Source organism: Columba livia, chromosome 6, assembly GCF_036013475.1.
Source record: "Columba livia isolate bColLiv1 breed racing homer chromosome 6, bColLiv1.pat.W.v2, whole genome shotgun sequence".
Lineage (NCBI taxonomy): Eukaryota > Metazoa > Chordata > Aves > Columbiformes > Columbidae > Columba > Columba livia.
In genome coordinates this window covers 14,808,158-14,833,518 of record NC_088607.1, presented here as the reverse complement: position 1 = coordinate 14,833,518, position 25,361 = coordinate 14,808,158, and the positions used below count along the sequence as shown (strand labels likewise).

Sequence of the window (25,361 nt, the reverse complement as noted above, 5' to 3'; positions counted from 1 at the left end):
TGCCTGCCTTAATCTCAGTGCAAACGTAGTAGACTAGAAATCCTGTCCTGGGAGTGTAGCCTACACCAGGCCTTCAAGAATCTGTCATGCATCACACCTCTTCACATGCTCCTATTGTACATCACTGGATCTCTTTTCTCCTTTACCCCTTTATTGGCATCCTGCACTATCCTGTTCCATGGGCTGGGAAAAGATGTCTGACATAAGCTGAGCTCCTCCGTGCATGTCCCGCCGCTGACCGTGCCCCTGCTCTGCCAGGCAGGCTGTCCTACTGCAACCCCCTCCTCCTGCTCGCCCCAGATCAGAGCCCCCGAGAGGTCTTTGTCCGCCTGTTGAGAGCAGCCCCTGTCCCGCCATTCCCACATGGCGCACCCTCCCCAGCAGTCCCCTCCCCATTCAGCAGTTTGGGCTGAAAGAACCTTGGCTAATTACGCCTGGCTGAAAATTACCACTTTGCTGCGTTCTCCTGCTGCCGGGCCCATTTGTGTGGGGCCTGTAGTTAGAGGGAACAAAGTCCCCCCTGTGGAGCCAGGCAGGCCCCAAGTGTGAAGCTACAGGTACAAGCAAGAGGGGAATGAAGGGAATAATTACCAGCTTCTCCAGGTGAAAGCCCTGTTAAAACTTCAATAAGCCAATTAGGGGCCAGGGTGTATGTGGGGGGAGAGTCTCCCCCACCTATAAGTGATTCCCGCCAGGCAATTAACAGAAATCATTTTGCAGAGGGGAGGGTAAGAAATGGTCCTTAGAAATTGTCTTGGGATGGGGGGGCCTGAAGCAGCACAACTGCTGTAGTGGTCCTCGTGGACTCCAACCTCCTGGCTCACTGTGTGGCCTGAAAGTGTTGGTGGGACTAGGGGGAAAGGGAGGAGGGAGGAAAAATGGCAAAGAAAAAGGAATCGCTGGAGCTTTACACCTGGGCAAGCTTTGAGAAAGTGAGGGCTGGAGTTCAGGGCTTCTTGTAAGGCTGTGTGTGGGCCCAGGGCACTGAGCTCAAGGGGGACGCTGAATCTGGGGTTGTGGGTGAGGGTCAGGCTCAGGGCGTCTTCCACCTTGCAGGGGAAAGCTGATGGTGTCAAGTCCAGAATGGAGGGGAATAGGTGCTGGGTGTAAAGGCTAGAGGTGGGTGTTCAGGTGGGTGAGAACTGGGTGCTGGGCCTTCAGATATCTGCCTGATATATTGGGTGGTCTGAGGGTGTCCTGCCTTCTTCCAGGGGCAGATGGTATCTCATGTCTCTCATCCATGGACCACATTTTGCCACTGCTCTGCTAGCAGCTTCACCCATTTCTTCCTTTCAGTTGGTTCAAAAAATCCAGTGGATTTGCTCAAGGTAGAGTTTTTATGAAGTCACCTTGCACTTCCTTTGCACTGTACTGCAGATGGCATGTGCAGCAGTTGGGGGCAGAGTGTGCTGTCTGGCGGATACCTAGCAGGAGTCTTGCCAGTCTACTTGAATGGCTACTCTGGGGAGCAGAGCAAGAATAGAACATAGGATGAAGTTGCTGCAGATGGCTGAGATCACCCTAGTGATGTTGTAAGGGAGAATAGTGTAATTAAAGAAGTCCGGTACCAGCTTTGGTTATTTCACCTGCACTTGGAAAAGAAGAAGAAACAATAAAAAAATATCTGTAAACTCCTCAAAACACAAGTGTAACCTTAGTAGCAACTTTCTTTGCCTTTCTAATGTTATAGCTACTGAAAATGAAAAATGTCCCATGAGGTTTTATTCTGATTACCGATAAGCTGAAATTACCTCACTGTAGTTGTTTTTAACCACCTGAACTGACCTGGAAGTCACTAGACTTCAACCTTTTTTTTTTTTTTTTTTTTTCCTCTTCCTTTTTCTCCCCAAAAAGTTTTTTGTGGTAGGACTGGAGAACTGTATTTCTTGTATAGCCCAGCTTTTAGACTCAGAAGTGGTTTTTCAGCAGTCACATTTCGTTTTGATTTGGCTTCCAAGATGTAACTCTAGTGGATGCCTGCAAAGAGAGCTCTTTTCATGGAAAGGCCTGGTAAGAATGCAGAGACAAAACAGTTTTCATGTGGGCTTTCTGCCCCCTTTGATGTTTGGTACGTGTTGTTCAGACCAGTGCCCGAGTTACATACCGGATTACGTTTCTTCTATGGTTTAGGAATCTCTTTTCCTGCAGTAACAGTAATAACTTGATCATCAGTTGGGGATTGAGTCTGGATAGAGCTAGGGATGCAGGAGTTCTCATACAGAGACCTCTGTCCTGAAAAAGTGCTCCATGCCTGACAAGCCCAGATGTTGGGGGAGCAAGGAAGCATGATAAAGAGTGTTGGACATATCGTACAAATAAGTATTTTACACTGTAAAACAAAGGTTATCAAGCTTTTCCCTTTAATGAAGGAGGAGGACTGATATCAACCCAGTAGAAATACTTGTGCAGCCACAAAGGCAATTCTGTTTGAGGTTCTGAAAAATGACAGCAGTGCTGTGAAAAGTACTGTTTGAATATCCCTCTTGTATGGGAACATCCAGGACTCTCTATCAACTTTATAGAGCTAGTCTGAGTGTGGTCCTGTTCTGGACATTTACTTCTCCATAAAAGTGTGTGTCATGTGGAGTATTGGAGGAAGAAGGGTGACATTTAGATGCCAGCAGCCATAGGAACATCAGGATTGTACGTGGACTAACTCATTTCTAATAAAGGGTATTTTTCTGTTCAGTGCTGCAGTGTGGAAGAGGCCTGTGTGCATTTGTCTGTCCTGTCTGGAATCTCTGCCTTAAGTTGTTGAGTTCAGTTTTCCTCTGGAAATGGGGATTATGTTCTGTGTCTGGTTGCATGTTTTCACAAAACTTACCTGCTGCAGGGCTGACAAAGTGACAGAGAACAAGATTATTGGGATGACTTGGGCAGACAATATGGGGTGGAACTGCAAAGCAATGAAGTCAAGATGAAGGTGTTTTGGTTGGGTACCTGCTAATCAGCTCGCTAGAGTAGGGGTGATCCATCTACCGTGCTGGGTATTGGGCCTTGGGGGATAATGAAGGCTTATTCTGTTCTTCAGCCTGTGGGTCTCTCAAGTCTAGAGCAAGACATTGGAGTTAGGGGCTAAGGCAGAGGGTTGGAGAGGTAAATCTCGGCATTCCTTCTACCCCGAGGCATGCAGTAAGTGATGTGGGAGACAATGATGCAAGCATTTCTTCTATCAGAAGCACTGGAGTTCTGCCTCAAATGTGAGACTTCACTGTTTCAACTCAGCATCTCTACAGTGCCCTTCAGTACAAAATGCAAATGCCTTTTTTCTGGGGACCACTTTGTGCTACTTCACTTGGGGCTCGAGGCAGCATGTGCATGAGCTGTTTGTCTGTGCCTGTGTCATTGATGCTCTGTGCTAGACCATGCCGGTTCCTCTTGGAGCAGCAATGGTTGTAAATGTTGCGGCGTTCGTGCAGCTGTCTTTATGCATTTTGTTTTCTCTCTGTGTGGAGTCCCTGGTGGGGAGTGGCAGAGCTCTTCTGTACTTTCTCTGTGGGAAATACACAGTGCATATTGTGAGTGTAGTTCAACCCTGAGCTGACTGGTGCTCTGAGGGATGCTGCAGCATACACATGAGGCTTAAGGAACAAGGAGCAAATGTGCCAGCACTTTCCAGTCCATTTTTGGTACAAGCCTGGTCATTTGCCTCCAGCTGCTGGTTCTATTTGGCAATGTTATTCACCACTGAACAAAGATGAGGCTATGCTGCAGCGGGCCTCTGCTTGCTTAGGGGACCTTAGTCCTCTTATTGAGTCCAAATACAAGACTATCTTACATGCATGCAGGCAGTTGGCACAAATATAAGCTCAGCTCCAGAGAACTCTAGAAGCAATTCTTTGTGCTGAGTCTGGAGTAGTGCAGGGATTTGAGGAGACTGGCAGCAGACTCCTAAAACCAGGCTTAAATAAAGTGCAGTGTGGATACCCTTGAGCCTCAGACAGCAGCCACCAGCACAGATAGAAAATATTTAAGTCAGTTGGATGGATGTTGTTTTGTTTTTCTTGCACTGAGGGTCTGGAGTTGAATCATTGCATGACAAGGATGCAGAGGGAACATGGCGCATGGGACTGGAAGGGTGGGAAGGCTCTTGAGGACTGAGGAATATGGAAAGACCTAGCCTGGAGCCAAAAGCCAGAGGGAAATTGCAGAGCTGTAATAAATTGGATACAATCTGCATTTGTTATTTCAGGCTTCAGACAGTTATATCATGTGTCATTGGCTTCTTTAGTTTTTCCAGTCTTACCATCTTCTAAATAGCCTTCCACTCCCCACATTCCCTGTTCTGGAAAGTTGTAATTTTGCCCCATTAATAGTGGCCAGATTTTTGGTGCAACTGCCTTACCTGCTGATTTTTGTTCAGTTTGCTGCTACTGAGTTGTTAGTTTATAACCCAGCTGTCCTGACTGATTTCTGAGACAATGAAGGTGGTTCATTTCTCCAGTCATCCTGCAAGAGGCGCAAAGTAGGGCTAAAGGAATTGGTCTGGGGTAGCAAAGTAGCAATACCAGCCCTGCGTGCCCACCCGGTCCTGGTTTTGTCCAGCATTGCCTGAGTCAAAGCTAGGTGGGACGTCTTGCATGTTTGTGGTGCCTGCTTTCTCATGGAGAAGAAAATGCTCAACTGATGCTGTGCTTTTTTTTTTTTCTTCCTGCAAATTAAATATCCCTTTGTGTGTGTCTGGCCTGCTGGAGAAGCCTCATACTGGAGGTGCCAAAACTCCATGTGCTGAGTTTTCAACCCCCTCCTCTCCCCTTCACAATGTTGTTACTGTTGCATGTGCTCCCCAGCCTCCTGGTCTCTTCAGCAGGGGCTCCATCAAGTTTGTGTGACCTTAGCACTGTATTCATGCTGGAGGAGTTACCTTCCATAATGATGTCAACTGATGAGGTTAGAAGGATGGTGGCGGTCGCGATAAGACATGACATGTTCTAATGATTCGCCTTAGCGAGCTGCGTGTGTGTGTTGGGGGGGCACGGAGGGGCTTGGAGAGGGGAGGTGGGGGCCCCACAGGTGCCGACAAAGACTTTGACCTTTGCTGCTATAATATCAGTGTTTCACAGGCAGGGCGGTTTGCTAACCCACTTTCAGCCCATCAAAAATTGATTTAATTGCAATTTTTTCCCCCAATTAGGAGCACTGGAGCTTAACTAATTGGAGTAATAGAGAGTAATAAGGCTCTGATAAAAAGCCTTCCTCTGCCTCCTTTGTATCTTGTGTCATCGCCTGTCAGAGGTCAGAGAGCTTGCATATTCTATTAGGCAGAGTTGCCTTCATTTGTACAAATTAGTTTACCCAACAGTAATTAAAATGCCAGCGCGGGTCGGGGAGAGCTGAATACAATTGATGGGCACGTTGGTGAAGGATTTGACAGCTCTGGTGGCCTCCCTTGCCAAAGCGTGTCAGTGCTGAATCAAAGGCTACACAAACCCACAGACCCGTGCGTTTAACCCGCGGCACCATCGGCACCAACTGCTTTCTCTCTTCTCTGCTCTCCGTTTCAGACTTTGCTTTCTCTTCTCCTTCATTTCTCATCCCACTTGAGACTTTTTAAAAAAGATGTTTCCCATCTTTGAGCTGTCCTTTCTGTTGATGGCTTTCATAACGCTGCTACCAGCCCCCCTGTCGTCTCCCTCGGTGCTCCCCCTCGTCTCCCCCCGCCTTCCACATTTGCAGCTGCAGGGCTCTGTCGAGTAATAACTTCTTTGTTTCCCGGTCCGATGAATCTCTGTGTATAATAGTCTCCAAAATGGAACAACGATGTCCCATTCCAGGGGGCGGGGGAGCGTGCGAGGAGGAAGGAACAGGCTCTTGCACGTGTCAAGCAGATTCTGGATTTGAAATCCCTGAAGAGCAGAACAGGACTTGAGAAGCAATCTGTTTACAGTACAGGGGAAAGGCGCAAGCCTGGGGCACAGAGGAAGCTGAGAGAAAAGTGGTTGGAAAAGGCCTGTTTCAGCCAGGCTCCTTCAATGACTTTGTGTTGTAGGATTCCTGTCTCAGGCAGTGCCTGCTCTGAAGGCTGGGCTGGTGAGGAAAGTGTGTTGTACAACGGGGTTTGTGTCTCTGGAGCTAAGACTGTCTCCAAGCCTCATGACAAGCAGCATCTTTCCAAAAGGACTGTTGGGCAGCTACATCTTACCCTCTGGTTCATCCACATCTGGCAATGTTCTGTCCACAATGCGGTAAAGAGAGATGCCACAAGTGGGGTGAAACTGTGTAGTTGGCGCCTTGGGAGCAGGCATGGGATCATTGCAGCTGGACTGTAGCCAGAGCACTGCTGCTGTTGCCAGAAATGCCTGGGGATCTTCAACAACCACAAGTTGGTCAGATGGAGAGAAGTTCTTTTGTTTCTTCCAACAGCATTGCCAGGATGTGTGTTCTCTCTCATCTCCTGGCCCAGCTTCTCTTGTGGGAGAATGATCTCTATTGAAATATCTCAGTATCTCTTCTGTAGCATAGAGGAGTTCTGCCTTCAGTAGAAGCAGTTTTCTTTTTTTTTTTTTTTTTTCTCCCTCCCTTTTCTGAGCAGGAAGTCTGAAATGGGAAAGAGAACATCAAAGTATCAGATGAGTTGGAAAATGTGTTGCTTTGGACAACAAAATCATGCCCTGTATGAATTGTGTGTCGAAGCTCTGCAAAACCCTTTCCTTATGGTACAGCAGAGGTGGAAATTCTGTGTCGTCTTGCATGTTTTTACCTCCTGGGGGATCCCTGTGAAGACAACATGCCCTGTTATGGAAGCCCTGCAACAGTGCTCCTTCTTCCATTAAAGGAGCCTTTTGTAGGAAATGTGTGGTCTTGGTACCCAGCAGGTTTCACAGGTCAGAGGAAAGCTTAGTAGTGAAGGGACTTTGCATCTCTGAGGCCATATGAAAACTGGACACGGTACTTTTTATGAAGCTTGTATATGCATCTGGTCAGTGTCTGTGTACATCAGTAGTATTATATATACTTCAGAGAGATGGGTTGTCCCTGCCACAATATATATTGGGTATCTTGTGGTCTCCTCTTCACAATTTAGTCTCTCTTCAATCTCTCTGACTCCTGAAAACATTGTAGGCAAAATAAATGATACTAACTTAGTAACTCAGCTTGAATTGTTTCTTTTGGACAGCTGACAAGAACAGTTGTGAAGATGTTGCATTCTCTTGGTCAGAGGTTTTTGGTGTGTGTGCTCTGTGCTTCCTAAGACAAAAAGCCTTGTTCAAGGTAAACTGAAAGAAGCAAACCTGGCATAAGGCTTCAGTTCTGCTGAACGATGTCTCAAGTTTTAGAGCCGAGCTTTACATGCTTAGCTCCAATTTGCAAGTTGTTTTAGACCAACCAAAGCTGACTTGTGTTGCCCTTTTGCTTGGAGTGAAACTGTCACCTCTGCGAGGTTCCCAGTTAAGAGAAGCCTGGGGGTTGAAGGTGTGTACCTGCAGACCAGGCTCAGGGTGAGGGGTCCTATATCATGCCCCAAGAATTCAGACTTCCAGGTCACTTCCCTCCCAGGCTTTGACAATTTCTTATTGGTACCACTTCTTGTGCACGTCTTTTGAATGCTGCTTTCTAATCTTGGCAGTGAAGGTGCCCCACTCTTCTGGGAGAAGTCTTATCTTTGCTTGCTAATGGGCTCCAGCCTGTTAAAGATAAGGCCTGCAAACCTGATCCTGCTTAAGTATGAGACAAAATTCCTGTTGACTGAGCGGAGTCAGCTTTACCCAGAAGATACTTGTTTGTGGCTCTGAAGCCTGTATGCAATGCTGGAGAGAAATCTCTTTATTTAATGCCTTTTTTTTTTGGGGGGGGGGGGGGGGGGGGGGTTGGGGTAAGCACTGAGGAAGGAAAGCTGAAGTCCAGAACTGACAGCATGAGTGGGGATTAGACCTTGCTGTTCCTCCCACCTTTTTCTCCCTGTTGGTGTGCCTCCATGCTAATTTAGACCTGTGGCAACCATCAAAGCCTTGTGCATACCTTCTGCACAAAGGGGGCCTGTCTCCCACGTGAGGGCGTTCTCTGCTGGGACAGAGTCAGTTTGTCCCCCAAAAGAAAAATCTTAAGCATCACATTGCCTGCTTGACTGACTCCCTGACTGCTATTATGTTTCTAACCACGGTAATTGGCTTTAGTAGTTATTAATGGATTATGTTTGGGGAGGGAGGGACAAAACCCAACACCTAGCTTTGTAGCTGAGGGACTCCCTGACCAAAGTGCTGCTTTCCAGACATGGGGTTTGACTGGTGAGCTGTCAGAGTGCATGTCTCTTGCTTGTTTTCCTCTGAGATGGGAGATATTGGCAAAAGGGAAGTATTCCCTCTTGTCCTGCACTATGGTGAAGGGAAGGCAGCTATTGAGCAGAAACCACGTTTCCAAATACAAAATGCTGCACACTTTCCAAATTAGTCCTCCTGGCTGCTGTACAGCAGCAGGAATTGGTTTTCCTTAGGCTCTCAGACGTTGGGCAGGGACTTCCATGCAGTGGAAATGTGTGCACACTGCAGCATCTGTGTAGAGTGCCTTGTGTTACAGGCACATGAGGCCAACTGCATGTGTGCTGCCAATGAACCCAGGATTTTGCATGTAAGACAGCATAATTGGAGAGACTTTGAAATAGCTCTGGTGCTGTCGGCCTTGTCTGGCCCTAAAGGGCAGCTGGGCATCACAGGACTTTTGGACATCTCCAGATATGTCGGTTTGGGTAGAAGGGATAAAGCCGGCAAAACAAGAGAGCCTCGATAGCTGTAGCTCTTAGGAGTCCTGAGTTCTGGCCCTACTTCCACATAGCTCTTGTCTGGCTTTGACTGAGTTGAGTGTGTGTTCACCACGTTGCTGCTGGGTGCCTTGTTTCTCGCAGAAGTCAAGGACACTACAGGAGTCCCTTCCTGGTACAGTAGAGGCTTGGAAACACCTTCTGATGATCAAAAGAAGAATGTTGTAGAGGATAAAAAAAATGTTTAAAACCTGCTATTTTTACAGACATGATGTTGTGTCCTTATTTTGCTTTCTTCTTTCAGCTCCTATCCTCATGTCATGCTGCAAAAGATGTTGAGGCAAAGTGTAGAGCTGGCTTTTATTTAAAGCAAGGTCCGTTTCCTGCATTCATGCCTTTCTTGTTGCGATGGCTTTAACATAGCTTTGGCATTTTATTCTTGGTAGTTGCAATAAATGTGGCTTTTTGAGAGGTCACTTATAGCTTACTTAGAAATCGTTGTATGAGCTGCTTTCTCTTATTTGGACTGAGGATAAGAAGTTGTCACAAAACAGGCAGTGTGGTGTGGAGAGGTACAGCACCCATGTTCTCGCTGCTTGATTTTAATGATTTGTTCCTGTCTTATTGACTAGTTTGAGACCAGTGTCTATCAGGTGACCTCTGGAGCCAGCATGTGCAGCTGGGACATAACATTGCCAAAGAGGACTTTGGAATGGACCCTGCTGGAGAGTGTGAACTGAGCCAAATATTGTTGCAGGAGAGCTGTGCTGCCTGTAATAGAGAGTGCTTGAGCACTGGGGAGGGCAACCTGATCCAGCTTTGAAATTGGCCCTGCTTTGAGCAGGCTGGACCAGAGACCTCTGTTCTGTGATTTGTTAGGCCTGTGATGCTGCAGCCAATTCATGAGTGTGCTCAGAAGTTGCCAGCAAACAGAAGTGCGACATGAACTAGGAAGTAACAGGGAATTTTCCATGGGATCTTTCTGCAGCTTGCAGTGCTGACTGTATATGCACTGTGCTGACTACTGTGCCAACTGTTTTGAAAATGTTGTTGCAGTTTACAGCTGCTCCTGTTTTAGATTTTCCCTTTGCATATGCAAACACATCTTTGTCCTGTCAGTTCTCTGCAGTTGTGATCTGCTGCATCTGGGTAGCTGAGCTACTGGGAGCTCTGCAGCATGTCACCCTTTGCTGCTGCCTGCCCCTTGTGAAATGCATTGGAACATGCTGAAATAGTCTTGGACCAGAATTCAAAGTCTGTCTTGTAGCCTGTTTTCTCTGTCTTGCTCATGCACCGTTTCTTCAGAACATGAGGATTAATAAGTATTTTTTCTTGTTTGCCTTTTTTTTTTTTTTAACAGCTCATTTGTGACGGGGACAGCCTGCTGTGGACATACCTCACCTCTGAGAATCTGGGACATTGAGAGGTGAGTGAGCTTCGAAGTTGCAGGGGGAAACTTGATGAGAAAAGTTAATAACGATGAGAAATGCAATATTTGAGATACCATAAAATCATTGCTTTTGTCCATGTAGGCAAGGGATTTTTAAACCTGAGATGTGAGATGGAGTGGGGGACAGAACAAACTCTTGTGGAAAGGTGTATTTGGAGGGTGTTTCTGGTTCAGTAGGGAGAAAAACAACTTTTCTTCCCAGCTTTTCTAATTGATGGCACAGCCGTCTTCTTTTCTTCCCATTACCAACGTACAATCTGAATATGCCCATTACACTTTCCTTTTCATCTGTCTCAGTTGATGCTTCAGCCTGAGCCAGAGGGGTGAGGAAGGTGACCTGCATCCTCCTGCTCACCCACTTGCCCATAGTGCTCAGAAGCCGGAGGCAAAGGTAGGCTCTACAGCCATCTTGTCATGGCTGGTGTTTCTGGTAGCTCAGGGAGGCAAGGAGTGGTGACAGGTTATCTACTGGAGTGACTTGGGCATGTTGTCTTCTCTCTGTCTTAATAAGCATTGAGGAGGTTAATTGCTGTGGCCTCTGATTTGGGGCCATTGAGTAATTCCTGTTGGGTGAAGGTGCTGACCTTAGCAACTGGGGAAAAGTTGGACTCAAATCCCGACGTGAGACTCAACTGCTGACAAATTTGAAACTCTCAGCCTGGGGGTCTTTGTGTAGTGATGGACACATAGGAAATATTTGGCAGGATTATTGAATGGCAGCTCAGCTTTCCAGGGCTGGTATGCCCTGGGTAGGAGTGGCCCAGCACAGATTATCAAGGGAGTGCTGTCAGGATTGAGGTGAGCTGGTGGGCTTTGGGAGAGGAGAGAGGGGAGCAATGGAAGAAGCGGCCTGAGGGCTGTCAGCAGAGCTGTATTTGAGGAAAGGAAATAAAGGAGGACTGATGTGGATGCAGGGCAGGTCTGAGGATAATTGCGTTCTAATCTATAGTTGAGATAGTTTAGATTGTCTGAGTTAACTGCTTCAAATACAAATATAAACCAGTTTCTTTTTCTCTGAAGTAACAAAAATAAAGACTTTGCAAAGGATGCATCTCACAAAGGACAAACTAGAGCAGGAAAGACAGTGCCAGTACATTCAGCTCTAGTGCATGTTTCTCAGTGACCTAGTCCAATGGTGCCTTTGGAGTACGCCAGAAGGATGCAGGCTGTGCTGTGATACACCTGCCCATCAAGTCTTCCGGCTGTTCTTGAATAGAGGCATCTGACAGGGGTGAGGAGATAGGCAACCTTCTCCCCCCTACTTCAGTCTCTCTGACAGCCTTTCCCAAGCAAGCCTGAAGAGATAATAAAGCTGTGTAGAAAATAGGATTAAGGTAATGAACAGGCACAACGGAGTTTGATCTTTCAATAACGTCAAAGCCTGAGTGACAGGCAAATAAAAAAGCCAAGGCAACCTAGGCCACTGGGCCTCTGTTGCGATGACTGCAGTGTCAAACTTATTCTCCCCTCTTCACCTGTCACAGCAGGAATGCACTGTGCCACTGGGTCTTTTCCTTTCTGGGGACCTGTGTTGAGCTGGAAATCTTGTCAGCATGTCCAGGGCAGGAGACTGAGTAGGGAGCATGGCCAGGAAACTAGTGTGTGAAGCTTGATGTGGTCATTCATAGTGAGTACAGAGCTGTCCTTCCAGGTCTTGACTTCTCCATAAACTGTTCTTCCCAGCAGAGCTTTGAATTAATTTTCAAAGGCTCCAGTGGTTTCCAGAAGCAATCTCGTTGGGAAATGCTATTTCTTCCTTTGAGGCTTGTCCATGTTGTCTCTCTGGTCAGACTCCAGAAGTGGGAGAAAGGCGTGGAAACTCAGAATCTTAGAGCTACCCAGGAATGAAAAGCTCCTTCTGTGCTCAGTGTGTCCTAATAACATCTGGCAGACAGAACCAGGCACTCCAAGTTTGCTGCTTACTCCTTCCTTGTGGCCACAGAGGGCTAGAATCTGACCCACAGAGGCTGAATGTGGAAAGGACATTATCTCTAAGAGCTGAGTTTAAGCAACTTTTCTGTCAAAAAAATGAGGCAAGATAGAGCAATGCTTAAGATGTGTTGTTTAAAACTACAGGATCCTTAGCACCACTTAAATGTTTAGTGCTGTCCAAGACCAGTTAGTTGAGGTAACTGTTTTTTTTCTGCATGGGTGTGTGCGTAAATAACATTGCGGCAGTTTCTGTGGCATTTTCTTCCCTTGGGGTAGGTGGTCTTTTTCTCCAACAGCTGAGAGGTAGAACATGCTACAAAAGGATTTAAAGCTTAAATAACCTTTTGTGTACTGATCTTCTTAGTTCCAGGCCAGATAAGTCCTTGGCTGGTGCTTGTAGCTGTTGGTCATGGTATGTTTTCGTATTTATGACCTTCGCTGTTCCCTGACCCTGGGGTGGCCATTCTCATCCCTCCAAGAGGAAGGGGATAATGTCTTCACCTGGAAATATGTTCTGGGCTTTGAAAAGGGCTTGGTTTGGTTTGGTGGTGAGGACATTTTTAGTGGAGAAAGGAAACGCCTCTTGCTGCAGCCCACCCCCACAACTGTCTTTCATTTCTGACTCTGTTGAGACGATGGTGTTGGATCAAAGCCACAACAGGCAGCAACAAGCAATTGTCAAGGGGAGTCTAAAGCAGAGGAATGACCACATAATGCCAAGATGCTGTCTCTGATGGCTGAAATTCCAGCTGCTGCTACACCTGGCCTTTTCTCCTGTAATGAAGGAGGATTTTTTTTTTTTTCCTTATGCTTTTGAAGCTCGGTAGCTGCACCTCTGGAGGACATATCTTATCCCACAGGTGCTAGATTGTGCCATCTGATTGCTTTTAGATGTGGAGGAGTTGCTGTGCACTAATTGTCACTAAGGATCAAACTGTGTGTGGGGAGGGGAGCTATGGATAATGTAGGTGATTAGAGGTCTGTATGGGAAAGGAGAACGATTTGCGGTATGGGCCACTTGATACTAACCTCCTTGCATCAATTGTCAGGCCTTGCTGACTCCTTGGCCTCTTGCAAGTCCCCTTGTCCCTCTGTGCCAGTGAGGGATATGACAGCAGCTGCCCCTCTTGTAGGTCAGGTACTTCTGCTCCCTTTTGTCTTTCCCTGCTCAGACCTTCCTGTCTCATCTGCCACTGCTAGTGTGTGGCTCAGCAGAACAGCCTGTTAGTGGCAAGCAAGAGAAAAGGAAACTTTCTTCAGATCCTGTTCCTCTTTCTTTCTCTTCCCACCTCCTATTTCCTTTGGGAGTTTTATCTCCTTGGGAGACGAGGGGGATGCGCTACTGGGAACAGCTCTAAGGCCAGCATTTGTCATTTGCCTGTGGAGAATTGTTGCTCCCCAGCCTGTCCTGGTGGTCTGCATGTCTTTAACTGAGAAATGACCCTGCTTCAAGGATGCTTCTCTGTAAGATAGAATACTCTAGAGGTCACATAACAGCAACTCTTGGAGCTATTCTGCTAAGCCCGATGTTTAAAATGGACCAGTGATCTGTCTGGCACGGTAGTCCTCAAGCTGTAAACACTTAGAATGCACAAGTCCTACATGGTCCTTTCCTGTGACACGACATGATAGATGCAGGGCACGAGAGCTGTTGTGAGAACTGAGCTGAAGTTAGCTATGCCCAGCAAGCCACCCCAGATCCTCTGCCTTTTAAATATCCAGTCTTTGTCCATCTCCTCCCCTCTTTTGAAAGCATTTTTGGCAGAGTGTTTTGTTTTTAAGAACCCTCTAATTTCTTGTTCAGTTTTTCTCCCTCTCCAGAGCCCTTTGAAAGTGGCTTTACACCGTCACTGACACCAAACTGACACTTTGCCTTTCCCCACTTCTTATCCCTTTATGGCAACAGATGTTGAAATTTTGTATCCCTTTTATCTGTCCCTCTTTGCCCTCTTCCTGTAATTAGGTTTCCCTTGTTAGCAGTACAAAGTGGCCTGGTTTGCTGCCTGGCCTTTTGAGCCATTGTGTCTGAGCACATTTTTTTCCTCCTCTTTCGGAAGAGCTCCTTCCTCCTTAAGTAATAGGCAGGGTGTGGGCCAAAGCTGTGTCTTTTTCTTGTTTCTTTGTTCTCTATTTATCTCTGCCACCTTTTTCAAAGACATGGAGAAAAAATAAATAGAGAGTGCATGAAAGGGGAAGATACAGAGTTGCATTTCTTGACCATCAAGCCCCCCTGCTTTTCAGGTGTGCAAGACAGGTGCCTTTGCAAGTTTTGGGGGGGATGGGAGGTAGAAGATTCATGAGAGTGGCTTGAGAGTGGAGGATAAGGGAGATTCAGGTGTGTGGCTGGTGCCCTCAGCAGAGGGATGGAAAGGAGTCCTTCAGGGCAGCTACTGAGCAGGTTAGTAATCTGTATTTGCCTCTAGTGCTATTGCATTGTGCTTTTTCTCTTTGAGAGCCAGCATGAGCGTTACCATCATAAGTAACTGGCTGAAGTTTGCTAACCTGCTGCTGCTTGATCTCTGGTATGTCCTTCCATGGGACCCTTGCTAGGTTACATCTGTCTGTGCAGTGGGGTGGGCAAGAATTAGTTGCTATCTTTCAGATTTCAGTGTATGTCGATCTGTATCCACTTTGGCTCATTAGGGCCATTGAGAGAGTGAACATGAGCAACTCTTAACAGTTTTGTTGCTTTAAAACTTGTGCTTGCTGTGCTGTTCTTAAACAGCAAATGTAATTTGACAGTTGCAGTGTATGGCACTGAACACCCTGGCTAGCTGATCACTACTCATGCTTCCCTGTTTAAATCCAGTGGCTTTGTGTCCTATTGTGCTCAGATTTTGTAAGTAGATAAATGAGAATCTGCAGGTCTAGTTCTTGGTTATAAAGCTTGCTAAATGTTTTCAACAAAAGTTTCTAAGGTAGAAGCTTGGCCCAAGATGCACAAGCAGACTTCTTAGCATTGTGTTCTAAAACAAGTTCTGTAGAAGGTAATTCTTTCCACAGCTTTGTTTTCCAAGGTTTAAGCAAGTTTGAGACCCTCTAATTTAATAACAAAAGGAGGTTGTTGGGCAAAGGGAACAAATAGATTCAGAACTGGAGTTGCTAGATCGAAAGGAAAGGTAACTGACTCCAAGTGTGGAGAGTCTTTTTCACCCAGGTGTTTAAGCTGGATTTATCCAGTCACAGAGAAGTGGGTGGATATGTCTGGTAACAGGAGAGACAAGTGATAGCAAATATTATCCTGGCACTGATAACATTTTCACAGGATTTGGGGGCAGAAGAACCATACTGTGCTGTAGATGCAGAATCCCCTCTCCTGCCTTGCTGTTCTGCAGATTCATCATGCTAAGGAAGCTCTCTCTAGGCTCTGTGGGAAAGATGTTCCCCACTCCTTTTGGGATTTGTTTTCTCAGCATCTCTGTGTTGGCTGAACACAGTTTTGAATCACAATAGCCAATCCAAAACTTGTCCAACAGTGAGCTGAACAGCTTTCTGGGCTGTGCTTACATCAGGTAAGTAAATGCAAATGTGTGCCTTCTGCTGCCTTCACTCACTGCAGTGGGATGGTCCACAGGTAGTTGCCCTTCCTTAGCTGGCTGCTCATTCTCTTTTCCCGAGGCTCTCATGTTTGATTTTTGCCCTGCTGTTTTCCCATCCTGTTTTCCCGGCTTTGATTACTTTTTTCAAAGTATTGGTTCTAGATATTCCCATTTACACGTTCTTTAGTTAATCAGGAGCAGAAATGCCATGCCTTCTTTCTGAAATTCAAAGGAAATAGGGTTGGGGAAGTGACGAACTGTGACCTGTTGTAGGGGAATTCTTGTCTTCAGGTGAGCCCTTCTGTGGCCTGTTCATATTAAATCAGTTTGGCACAATGACTGTCTTTGGATTTCTAATTTGGTTCTTGGGAACTATTCCCTCTACAGTAAGGTAGGTAAGATGGAGACCTCAGCTGTAGATCCAGGCAAAGGGAAAAAGGTCCTTCTTCATGGACCTGGCAATCCTACTTGTGACTTGGGCAGCAAGTCTAGGTATAAACAGGTCTCCTGCCTTCAGGTGTGAATTAATCACTTGACTAGGCCAGAAGGAAAATCCTACCCCAGTTCTGCAGCTCTGAACTGTAGGATTTGATTCCCTTGCCTGTGGCCAACTTCTTGAGCCAGTGCTGGAGAAAGCTTGCTGCTGCAGGGAGCCCCTGAGGTCACAGTCTCCTGGAATACTGTTCCTTTTAGCAGACTTTGCTGTGTTCAGAGCTGTCTCCTGGCTATAATGCATAGCTTCAGTCTTGTCTGTGCAACGTATTTCCTGTGGTATATATGTGTTCTCAAAACTGTTTGGGGCCTTGTGTTTCTTTACTGACTTCTGGGTTTTTTTTCTTTGACATTATCTTTCTGAACCCGCTCACATAAGCTAATCATCTTCTGCTGCCTTTTTTTTTTTTAAGAGGGCTCTGGTGCATCTTAACCTAACTGTAAAACTGTTGTAGAGCATACAGGTGTTTAGATTAAATCCTTTCCTCCCCATGGCAGTCTTGGTCCTGTCTCACTACAGATGACCATGAGGCCAACTCCAGCCCTTTGGATGTGTGCATGTCCAGGGCATGCTGTGGCCTTTGCACTCCTGTTCAGGCGTATTTATGACAACTTTACAAGGACTCAAACAATCAGAGAGCGTGGGTGGGAGCTGGACACTCCAAGCACATCAATCAGTTTCATCCCTCTAAGCCAAAGCAAAAGCAATCTTTATTTTTCCCTGGGTTGAGAGAGAATCAACAGAGGCAAGAGAGAAGAATGGGAAGGAGTGAATGAGGAACCCCCTCTGCCACTGACTAGCAGTAGCTCATTTAAACAGATGGCTTTGTTTTGATTTGGACTCTCCATTTTTTTGTCTCCCCGCTAAAGGAGACCTGCAGAGCTCTGCCCAGAAAGGGAGCAATACAGGCGCCTGTTCCCACACAAGTGGGGCGAAAGGCGAGAGGCTTTGAGAATTTCCTGCTTCTTTTCCTTGCCTCCCTCTTTTTCTCTTCCCCCAAGAAATCACAGTTTGAGAGAATTCCCCCCTACTCATCCTGTTGGAAAGAAAGACAGAGAAGACATTCTTGACATTCTTTGCAGAGAAAAGGGGTTAAATGTCTGAATTTGGGGGTCACCATGTTATACAAATTGCAATCTAATCGTTTTTACAAGAACACACGTGTGCTAAGAAAAGGAGCCATGGACAAGAAAGAAAAGGGGACAGACAACCTTTTTTGTTCTATTTTTTTTTTTCTTTCCCCCGAGGTTTTGGACTATTGTAATGTCCTGTCTCTCTCCCCTCCTCACCCCCGAGAGGGAGAACATTGGTTTTATAGTTAAATTGGTTCGTAAAGCAGAAGGGCTTGGTGCCATTTCTGTTTGTTTTCCCAAATAAAAGCCCCAGCAGGGTCTCTTTTGCACCGTCGTGGCTTTATTTGAAGAAACTGGCTTTTTCCCATAGCCCAGTGTGTCAGTTTATCCTCTGAACTTAACCTTACGGGAACCCGAACAACAAAAACTCACAGGGTCCCAGAGCTGGAAAGGTAAAGAAATTGTATCTTTTTATTGGACCATTTAAAGTGTGTGTGGGCCAATTCAGAGAAAGCAGAAGAAAAGAAGGCAAAGCTCCCTCTTCTGTCTTTGCCCCCCCGACACAATCTCAAACTGTGGTTGGTGTCATTCCCCCCCACTGCCTCGAGTCCCTTCAGCTGTGCTGGGGAAGCAGAGAGAGACATTTCTACTGAAAGTCACTTACAACAGCATCTCTGAGCCATTTCACATTTCCCCAGGCCAGTCCCACATCTCTCTGCAGGAATTACTAGTCGTGGCTAAACGCAGGGGTGACCTTGGTGTAGAATAACTCTGTGAAGAATAACTTTGCCAAAGATCTATGCTTCTCCCTACAAACATTATAGATGTTGGTTGATCAAGCCTTTTACTTCTTCGCTCACATAAGCTGTTGCATCCCCTGGGTGCCTCAGCTGCTGTTGCAAAGCACCTGGAAGAAGTGACAGCTCAGCTCTTCCTTTTGGTTTTGGTGCACTCTCCAAACCAGATGACAAAAGTTGTGCAAATGCTGCACTCTGGGTAATTGTTTTTAAATACGTTTTGTTGCCTTTCTCTGTTTGATACTCAGCTCAAATATCCAAGTGTTTGAACCAAACAGTGCTCTTTCTGCTTTTTTTTTTTTTTTAAAGTATATGCTTCCCACCTGGCTTACTGCAAGTAGTTATTGGAGCTAAAATATTGGTCTAGATCTCTGCTTGGTTTCTGAATAGTCACCTGCTTATGTGCAAGGGCTTCTCCTCTTTGATGGATGATCACAGTTCACAGATGAGGTTTCCAGAGGGAATGAGTATGTCCTCAATTTTGCACATCTGTTTTCAGCAGATGTTCTGAATTCAGCAGTTTCCTAGAATTTGCCTAGTGAATTGGGGTCACCCAATTGAAGGTGGGGAGAAAAGCATCTGTTGTTTCATTCCAGCTTTTGGAGTGTAGTTCATGTGTTCTGGAGACAACTGCCCAAGACGTGCAGCAAATGGGCAGGATACAGGTAGGGAGGTGCAGACTTCTTGTGGACTCCAGCTATCAGCAAGGTCTCAGGGAAATCCTGAACCTTTATGGTCCCACAAATAGTCGCTGTGGCTTGGGAGGCTGTATATGGTTTTAACTTGGTGACAGCAGCATCCCATGAATTATGCAAAGACTAACCATCTGGGCTCTGCCATGACCTTATTTTGTCTTCATATTGCTGGGATGAGAAAGAATAGAGCTGTAAGCTGTTTTGAGAAAGGAAAAATAACAGTTTCAATGAACCACCTTGTTTTTGCTGTTCCTTGGTAGTTCACTTTCCTTCCAGGCTAGAAGGCTTCTGTCTGCTGGAGGTGTTGTGATAGCAATGCTCACAGGTAGGTTTCCAGCATGGAAAGAAACAAGTGAAATGTGCAAGTCCCAAACAAATAGTTTATTTAAAAAGTAATTTTTAAAAGTCTTTTTTTATAAAGAATGTGGGAATGGATGGAGATGAATCAAAGGATTCTCTGTAGTGCATGAACAAAATGCATTTCATTTTTGGATTCATAAGTTTGATGCATTTCCCAGACACAGGGACTCTGTTTAAACATCTTGTTCAGAGCCTGGTGCTAACACAGCTTTCCTGTGCCGGGAATGAAATGAGCTGCTGGATGTGCTCAGTCTCTGTTCCTTGTGGGCTGGCACTGAGTTACTGCCAATATTATTTCAGTCTGTCTAGATGCTTAAGAGAAAATAGAAACTAAGAATATCTGTGAGTTTCCTGCTTGGCACTGGAGGACTACCTGTGTGCCTGTAGGTGCTGCGTTGGCCCAGGTGGTTTGTGGTTAAGATGCTGAAGCTGAGAGCTCTGGCTCTAGACTGGGCTTTTCAGGAAAACTGGTCTGTCACATTTGTGATTCTGCTGCACAGAGCTCCATGGGTTGTTTCTGTCAGTCCCACCAGCACTGGGACAGAACCCTTGCGCTGTCTGGTCCAGGCTGTCCTGTACAGAAAACAGAGCTCCCACCATCTGCACAGCTACCTACCTGGCTTGTCCAAAGAAGGCCTGGAAGAAAGTGTGAAAGAGCCTCTGCTTGCTCTTGCTGGTGGGCCAGGGAGTGGTGGGGAGGTGGTGTGGACCTTCCATGCTTTGTCTCACTTGGGCTTCACCTGGCCTCCAAAGTGCTGAGGATCAGCTACTTGGTTTTTGGAAGGTTTGTGGGTGCAGAGGGGGAACAAGAGCCAACAAAGAAAAGGAGAAAGATGTTCCCTGTTGTATTTGGCTGGTGCTGGTGATCTCTGCAAGCTAATGAGAAACAAGGTTTAAGATGTCACATCTCTTTCTGTTCCTCGTTGAGCTGATGTTTTTTGCCAATGTAAGTTGTTAGAAAACTGTCGGTGATATGCTGCTGTATCTGCTGTTTTTCTTTTGCCCATTGTTGGGTTATCTTGATCCTTTATGGGTTATTAAGGATTAGCGGTGGGTTTTGCTTCTTGGGAAGTGGAAGCTATTGGGGACTGGCATTTGAGGGCATGGAGTATGTGGGATGATGAAAACTGGACAATTTGCGGGCACTAACTTGTGATCCCAAGGCTGGGAGAGTTCTGGTGGCAGTGTTCCCTTCCCAGCATGGCTGTGTATGTTGCAGGGATGTGAGGCAGCCTGGCATAGTTGGTAGCTGGTCCAGAGGCACCTTCATCTGCTGAAAAATGGGGGGAATATTAATCACGTTCTGCATCTTTATCAGTTTTAGTGTGCCCATGCCAGAGCAGTTTAATTTTTTGTTTTGTGTGCCCAGTGTGCAGCACAGAATGATTTTTCCTCTGGTGTTGGATTGTAAGTGCCTCGCTGTAGCAACTAATGTGTTGTTTCTGTAAACTGCTGGAGGACTGCTGCTGCATGCAGGGGCTGGACCTCCCAGTTGAAAGCTGCTTTGGCTGACCTGTTACTTGGGCAGGAGAATGAACTGATTAACAAACCAGGAAAGCAACGTTTGCTTTGCTGCAGTAACTTACAAGTATCTGTGGTCCTTTCCTGCCTACAGAGAAAAGCTATTTTTTTTTTTCCCTTTCTTTTTTCTTCTCTTTTTTGTTGCCTAGGCTGCAAAGGGAAGTGGAGGGAAGAAAATGGGTGTGTCTCTGGGATGTTTGGGTACCGCTGCAGTGAGGTGTGGAGGCATGGAGAAACACTGGGAGCAAGGCACCTAGGTGGTGTTCAGTGCTGCAGAGGAAGCTCTGAAAGCAGGAATCCAGACTCTCTGGCTTCACCTGTCCCTTTAATGTTGAATTTTTTTCCTTGGAGACATCACCAGGCTGCCACTAAAAATTGCTGCCATCTTGCAGCACTGCAGACTGAGGTCTGGTCTGGGAGACAGAAGACAAGCTATAGCATAACCAGGCCCACTCTGGATGTGAAGGGTCCTTGTATAGAGGTGGGAGGTTGTGAGGTGTCTGCTGCAACCTGTTTCAAGCACCTGAGAGGAAGAAGATGGCTGGTCCCAGTGAGTGAAAGATCTCTGGATGTGCTTCTGCATCCTGCTACCTCTTCTCAGCAGAGTGCTCCTCTCTCCCTGAGCTCACTTAGTTCTTTACATAATAAAGGTGTATTAGCAGGAAAAATGGTAGAGGGTAAGTAACACAAACAGGCTTCAGCTAGCTAGCAGGAGATATTCACCAGGTGTTCTGCTGGGCTGTGTGGCCCATTGTGCAGCTGTCTGTCCTGGTTTGCTCTCCCAAAGTGCCACATGCTCAGAGCCCCAGTCCAGGGACTACCCTGTGAAACCAAGAAAAAAAAAAAGGCAGCAGTATGCGTAATTGGGGAGAGAGGGGTCCAAGCTGCTGGTGCTACCTGGGGCTTGCTGAGTAGCTCATCTCCTGTGAGGAACTCCCTGCTCCCACCTGAGCAACTGGCAGAGGACTCTGCAGGTTGGACAGTCTGGCCCTTATGCATCACACAGGTAGTCCAAGGGTTCTTGTTTGGGAGAGCAGCTGACTCCTCCTCACACCTCTGTTGTATGTCTTACAATTATGGGCCACACATATAACTTGTAGGATGTGGAAGCCTTGAGAGGGGTTGTGTGCATGTCCATCTGTCCTGCTGGCTTTGCAGAATGGCAGATGGAGGGGATCTGTGTGCTTGAGGGGAGTGTCAGAGCTCAGAGACACCCACCCACGTCTCTTCATGGTGGAGCTGAGGACCCATCTGCCCCAGGCAAACCCCACAGCTCTTGCTCTCAGTGCTTAAATTGCAAATGCTTCAGCCTCCCAACCTGCACACAGGTGCAGAGTTGTTGGTGGCTTGGATTGCAAGTAACCTTCCAAGGGTTAATGTATTGTGAGAAGGTTGCAAAGGGCTGAAGCGTGGAATCCCCTCGATCCCTTGCCTGGAGAAACACAAAGTCCAATAAGCCAGCACCCCTGGATTCATGTTGGGGGGGATTAATTCATGCACTTGATGTTAAAGCTTGTCCGAGAGGTTTGCACAGGGAGGCCATCGCTAGGGCTGGTTGGCCTCTCTAAATGGTTGCTAGGGCCTTGGCATCAAGGGCCAATGTAGCTGCCCACAGCCACGGTCACGGAGGGAATTACACAGCCACAAAGAAATTGTTATTCTACATAATCTGCTCTTTGGAGAGTGACTGCGGGGAAACAGGCTGGCCTCAGCATGCCGCCAGCTCTGTGATCATAGAAGCGTGCTGGCTGCAAAGATCGGCCAGGGCTCGCCTTCTGATCTGGGGACACCAGGGCTCGAGGCACTAATCTGCTTTATCAGCGATTTCTCTCTCCTGACACAAAGGTGTTTACTTGTTTTAACATCTCCTAGGACTCTATTTCTCCTTTTGTGTGGTCTTTATCCTCCAACGAGGGCTTTAGCCCAGATTACAGACAGAATTAAGGCATTTGGCGATGTGCCTCAGAACTGTGTGATGCTGGATCAAGGAGCAGAAAGTAACAAAATAATGGGGGGAGATGCTGGGAGTGACCCCACTGCAGGATCCATGCTGTCGGCTTTCAGGACCACTTCATTGTCCTGAGAACCAAGAGCCTGTTGGAGAGGGGTGGCCATGCAGCAGGGTTTGAAAAGCAGGTGCTTCAAGGTTTATTGTGTCCAGCATTTTTGATTTACAGGGTGTGAGGAGGAAGAGAAGGAGGGATTGCAATAGGTGGCCATTTCAAGCAGCTGGGCTGATTGTCCCCTCCATTCCCAAGAGTCTGCCATGGCTGGGTGTTGCTGGCTGCTGGGGTAGGTGGAGTGATACTGGGGACGGACTATGCCACGTGCCTGATGCAGTTTCATGTGGCCTAGGGAAGGGGCTCAAGCTCCTTCTTGCACTCTGGCAAGGTGGGCCCTCACCAGGCACGATCCACCTGCTGCTGGTTCTGCATGTGAACAAGGAGCAGCATGATACAGCCAGAGCGCATCTGGCTTAGATCTTGCTTTTGCTCTTTCACAGTAAGCAGGTAATTAAAAAGGAGGAGGGTGTCAAAAAAAACCAAGTTCTAGCTGTTGGAAGTCATCTCCAGAGCAGCCCTGGGGTGGTTGCTCTTGACCTGTCATGTTCAGGCCCAGACATGGTGTTTGCACTAGGCAGTGCAACTGGAGGGGATTGAGGAGAACAGCTATGGCAGACTGGGTCAGGAAAGCCTGATTTGCCTGTGGATCTGAGCTGTGTGTCAAAAATAAGGGCAAATATCCCAGTGGGCAGTATTTTGAAGGATAGAGTCTGGGATGGTGTGGGATAGGAAGAGATTGACCAGATAAGTGGCAGGTTATCTGGAGTCTGACTAACTTGAAAACTCTTTCTCATGGAAACAGGACCCCTCGTATTGGTCACTTCTCCCAAGGAAAATGACCTTGTTCTGCTGGGGGTCAGCTGTGCCTTTTCTTAGCTCTTCCTCTTAGATCTGTGACTCCTGCTGGTCACCCTCCATGACAGTAGTAGCTCAACTGGTAGCAGAAGCTCTGAAGGGAGAGGAAAACTGTGCAGGCTTTTGCATTCTGTTAAATCACAGAAATCAGATCTAGGAGACTTCTGTGACACCATCTCTGCTTTGGCCAGCTGAATTGGAAGGGCACTTTGCTCTGAATGACTCTTCCCATATTGTGTTTCACTGCAGCGGTCAGCTGTTGACCTGTTTAGGGACTGACTTCCACCATGGAGCTGGAGTCCTTGATGTCTTCTATGAAACGCCCTCCCTTCTCCTTTCATGTGGGTATGACACCTACATCCGCTACTGGGACATACGGACCAGCACCAGGTGAGCCTCCCCTGCTGGCATCTGGGGCCCATGCGAGGCTCCCGGGCTCTCCTTGTGCAGTGACCGGAGACTCGCCTGCAGCTGAATGAGCCGCTTCGGGCAAAGTGGGTCCCAGTGCCAGTGGTGGAGGAGTGGAGGCTCAGCCCTGCTCTGGTTTGTGTTGCCCTTGCAGGAAGTGTGTCCAAGAGTGGGAAGAGCCCCATGACAGCGCCCTGTACTGCATAAGGAGCGATAAGAACCATATGATTGCCAGCGGCTCTTCTTACTATGGTGTGGTGCGCCTCTGGGATAAGCGGCAGACTCGGTGCCTGCAGGTGAGGGCTGGCTGAAGGCCAGGCAGCAGCAGAGCTTCTGAGTTGTTCTCTGGAGCGCAGTGCCTGTGTCTCTTTGGAAGAGGGAGAGAGGGGCTGCTGGGCTGTCTTTGTGGTGAGCCCGCCATGGGGAATCTAACCTGTAGACATCTCAGCCTTTGGGTCTGTAACACTGGTTGGGCTCTTTGGGCGAACCTCTTATTTGAAAGTTTGATTCTCCTATTTTCTTGCAGAGCTTTCACCTGTCTTCACCCACCAGCAGCCCGGTGTACTGCCTCCGCTTCAGTACCACCCACCTGTATGCTGCCCTGGCATCAGCCCTGCACGTCCTCGACTTCACAGCCCCGTGAAGGGCATCACAGCTGCTTCTGGTCACCCCAACTCAGCAGAGCTGACACTTGGCTCAGGGAATTGCAGGGCAGGAGAGGTGAGAACGGCCCCCAAGGCTTCTGGGAAGGGGATTTTTTTTTTTTTTTTTTTTTTTTTTCCTGCCAGAAAGCTATACTGAAGAGTGCACAAAGGGCCAGACTTCTCAGCATCACCTGCCTGTTAGTGGAAATAAAGGCCAACTGTCCTTTACCCTTTTTATTTTGTGCAAGTCAGGGTTTGTTTTATTAACTGTGTTATTTTTTTTCCTTTTTTCTGTGGATACAGCGTTTGAGGGGCAAGCTGAGCTGGGATGCTGTATCAGCTGTGTACTAGTTAGGTTGAGATCAGCCAGGCTCTGAGCCATGTGAAGCAAGTCTAGGCTGTGTGTGGGGTGGACTGATTTGGTGGAAGGGAGAAGCGCCTGGAGTGGGGCCCACCTTTCACCTGTGCTTGCTCTCCTGACTGATTCTTGTGTTGTCCTTCACAGCCAAGAGCAAGAATTGAGCTAAAAGGCAGAGCCAGCCCTGCTATCAGTGTTTGCCTCCCCAAGCTGGCCATCAGGTCAGGCTGTGCACTTGGCAGGGCTGAAACAGTTGTGTTTTGCTAAATAAAGCTCTGAAGGGAAACAAAAGAGTCTGTGTGTTTTGTTTCAAGTGCCAAAGGGGCTGTGATGTTACCTGTTGATCACAGAGGAGGCTGGGCCTATTTTCACATGCTGTCTGCATGTCTAACAGATCTGTTTCCCTGTCTAGACCCTGTGACACTGCTGTGTTGAAGGCAGTTACTGGGATCTTGGATCTGTGTCACTTTTTCAAACA

The 25,361-nt window shown here is 47.2% G+C and overlaps 1 protein-coding gene across 2 annotated transcripts in view; it reads left to right on the top strand.

Annotated features, from left to right (window-relative positions):
- The window catches only part of FBXW4 (F-box and WD repeat domain containing 4), a 62,211-nt gene extending 37,037 nt beyond the window's left edge, over positions 1–25,174 (top strand). The window contains exons 6-9 of one of the 2 annotated variants that reach the window (XM_065068322.1): positions 10,056–10,121; positions 23,723–23,863; positions 24,036–24,177; positions 24,408–25,174. In XM_065068322.1, the coding sequence (XP_064924394.1) occupies positions 10,056–10,121; positions 23,723–23,863; positions 24,036–24,177; positions 24,408–24,524 (466 nt within the window). In that variant the 3' untranslated portion in view covers positions 24,525–25,174. The remainder of the gene's footprint in view (positions 1–10,055; positions 10,122–23,722; positions 23,864–24,035; positions 24,178–24,407) is intronic. The other variant, XM_065068323.1, reaches the window with a different exon arrangement.
- The last annotated feature ends 187 nt before the right edge of the window (positions 25,175–25,361 follow it).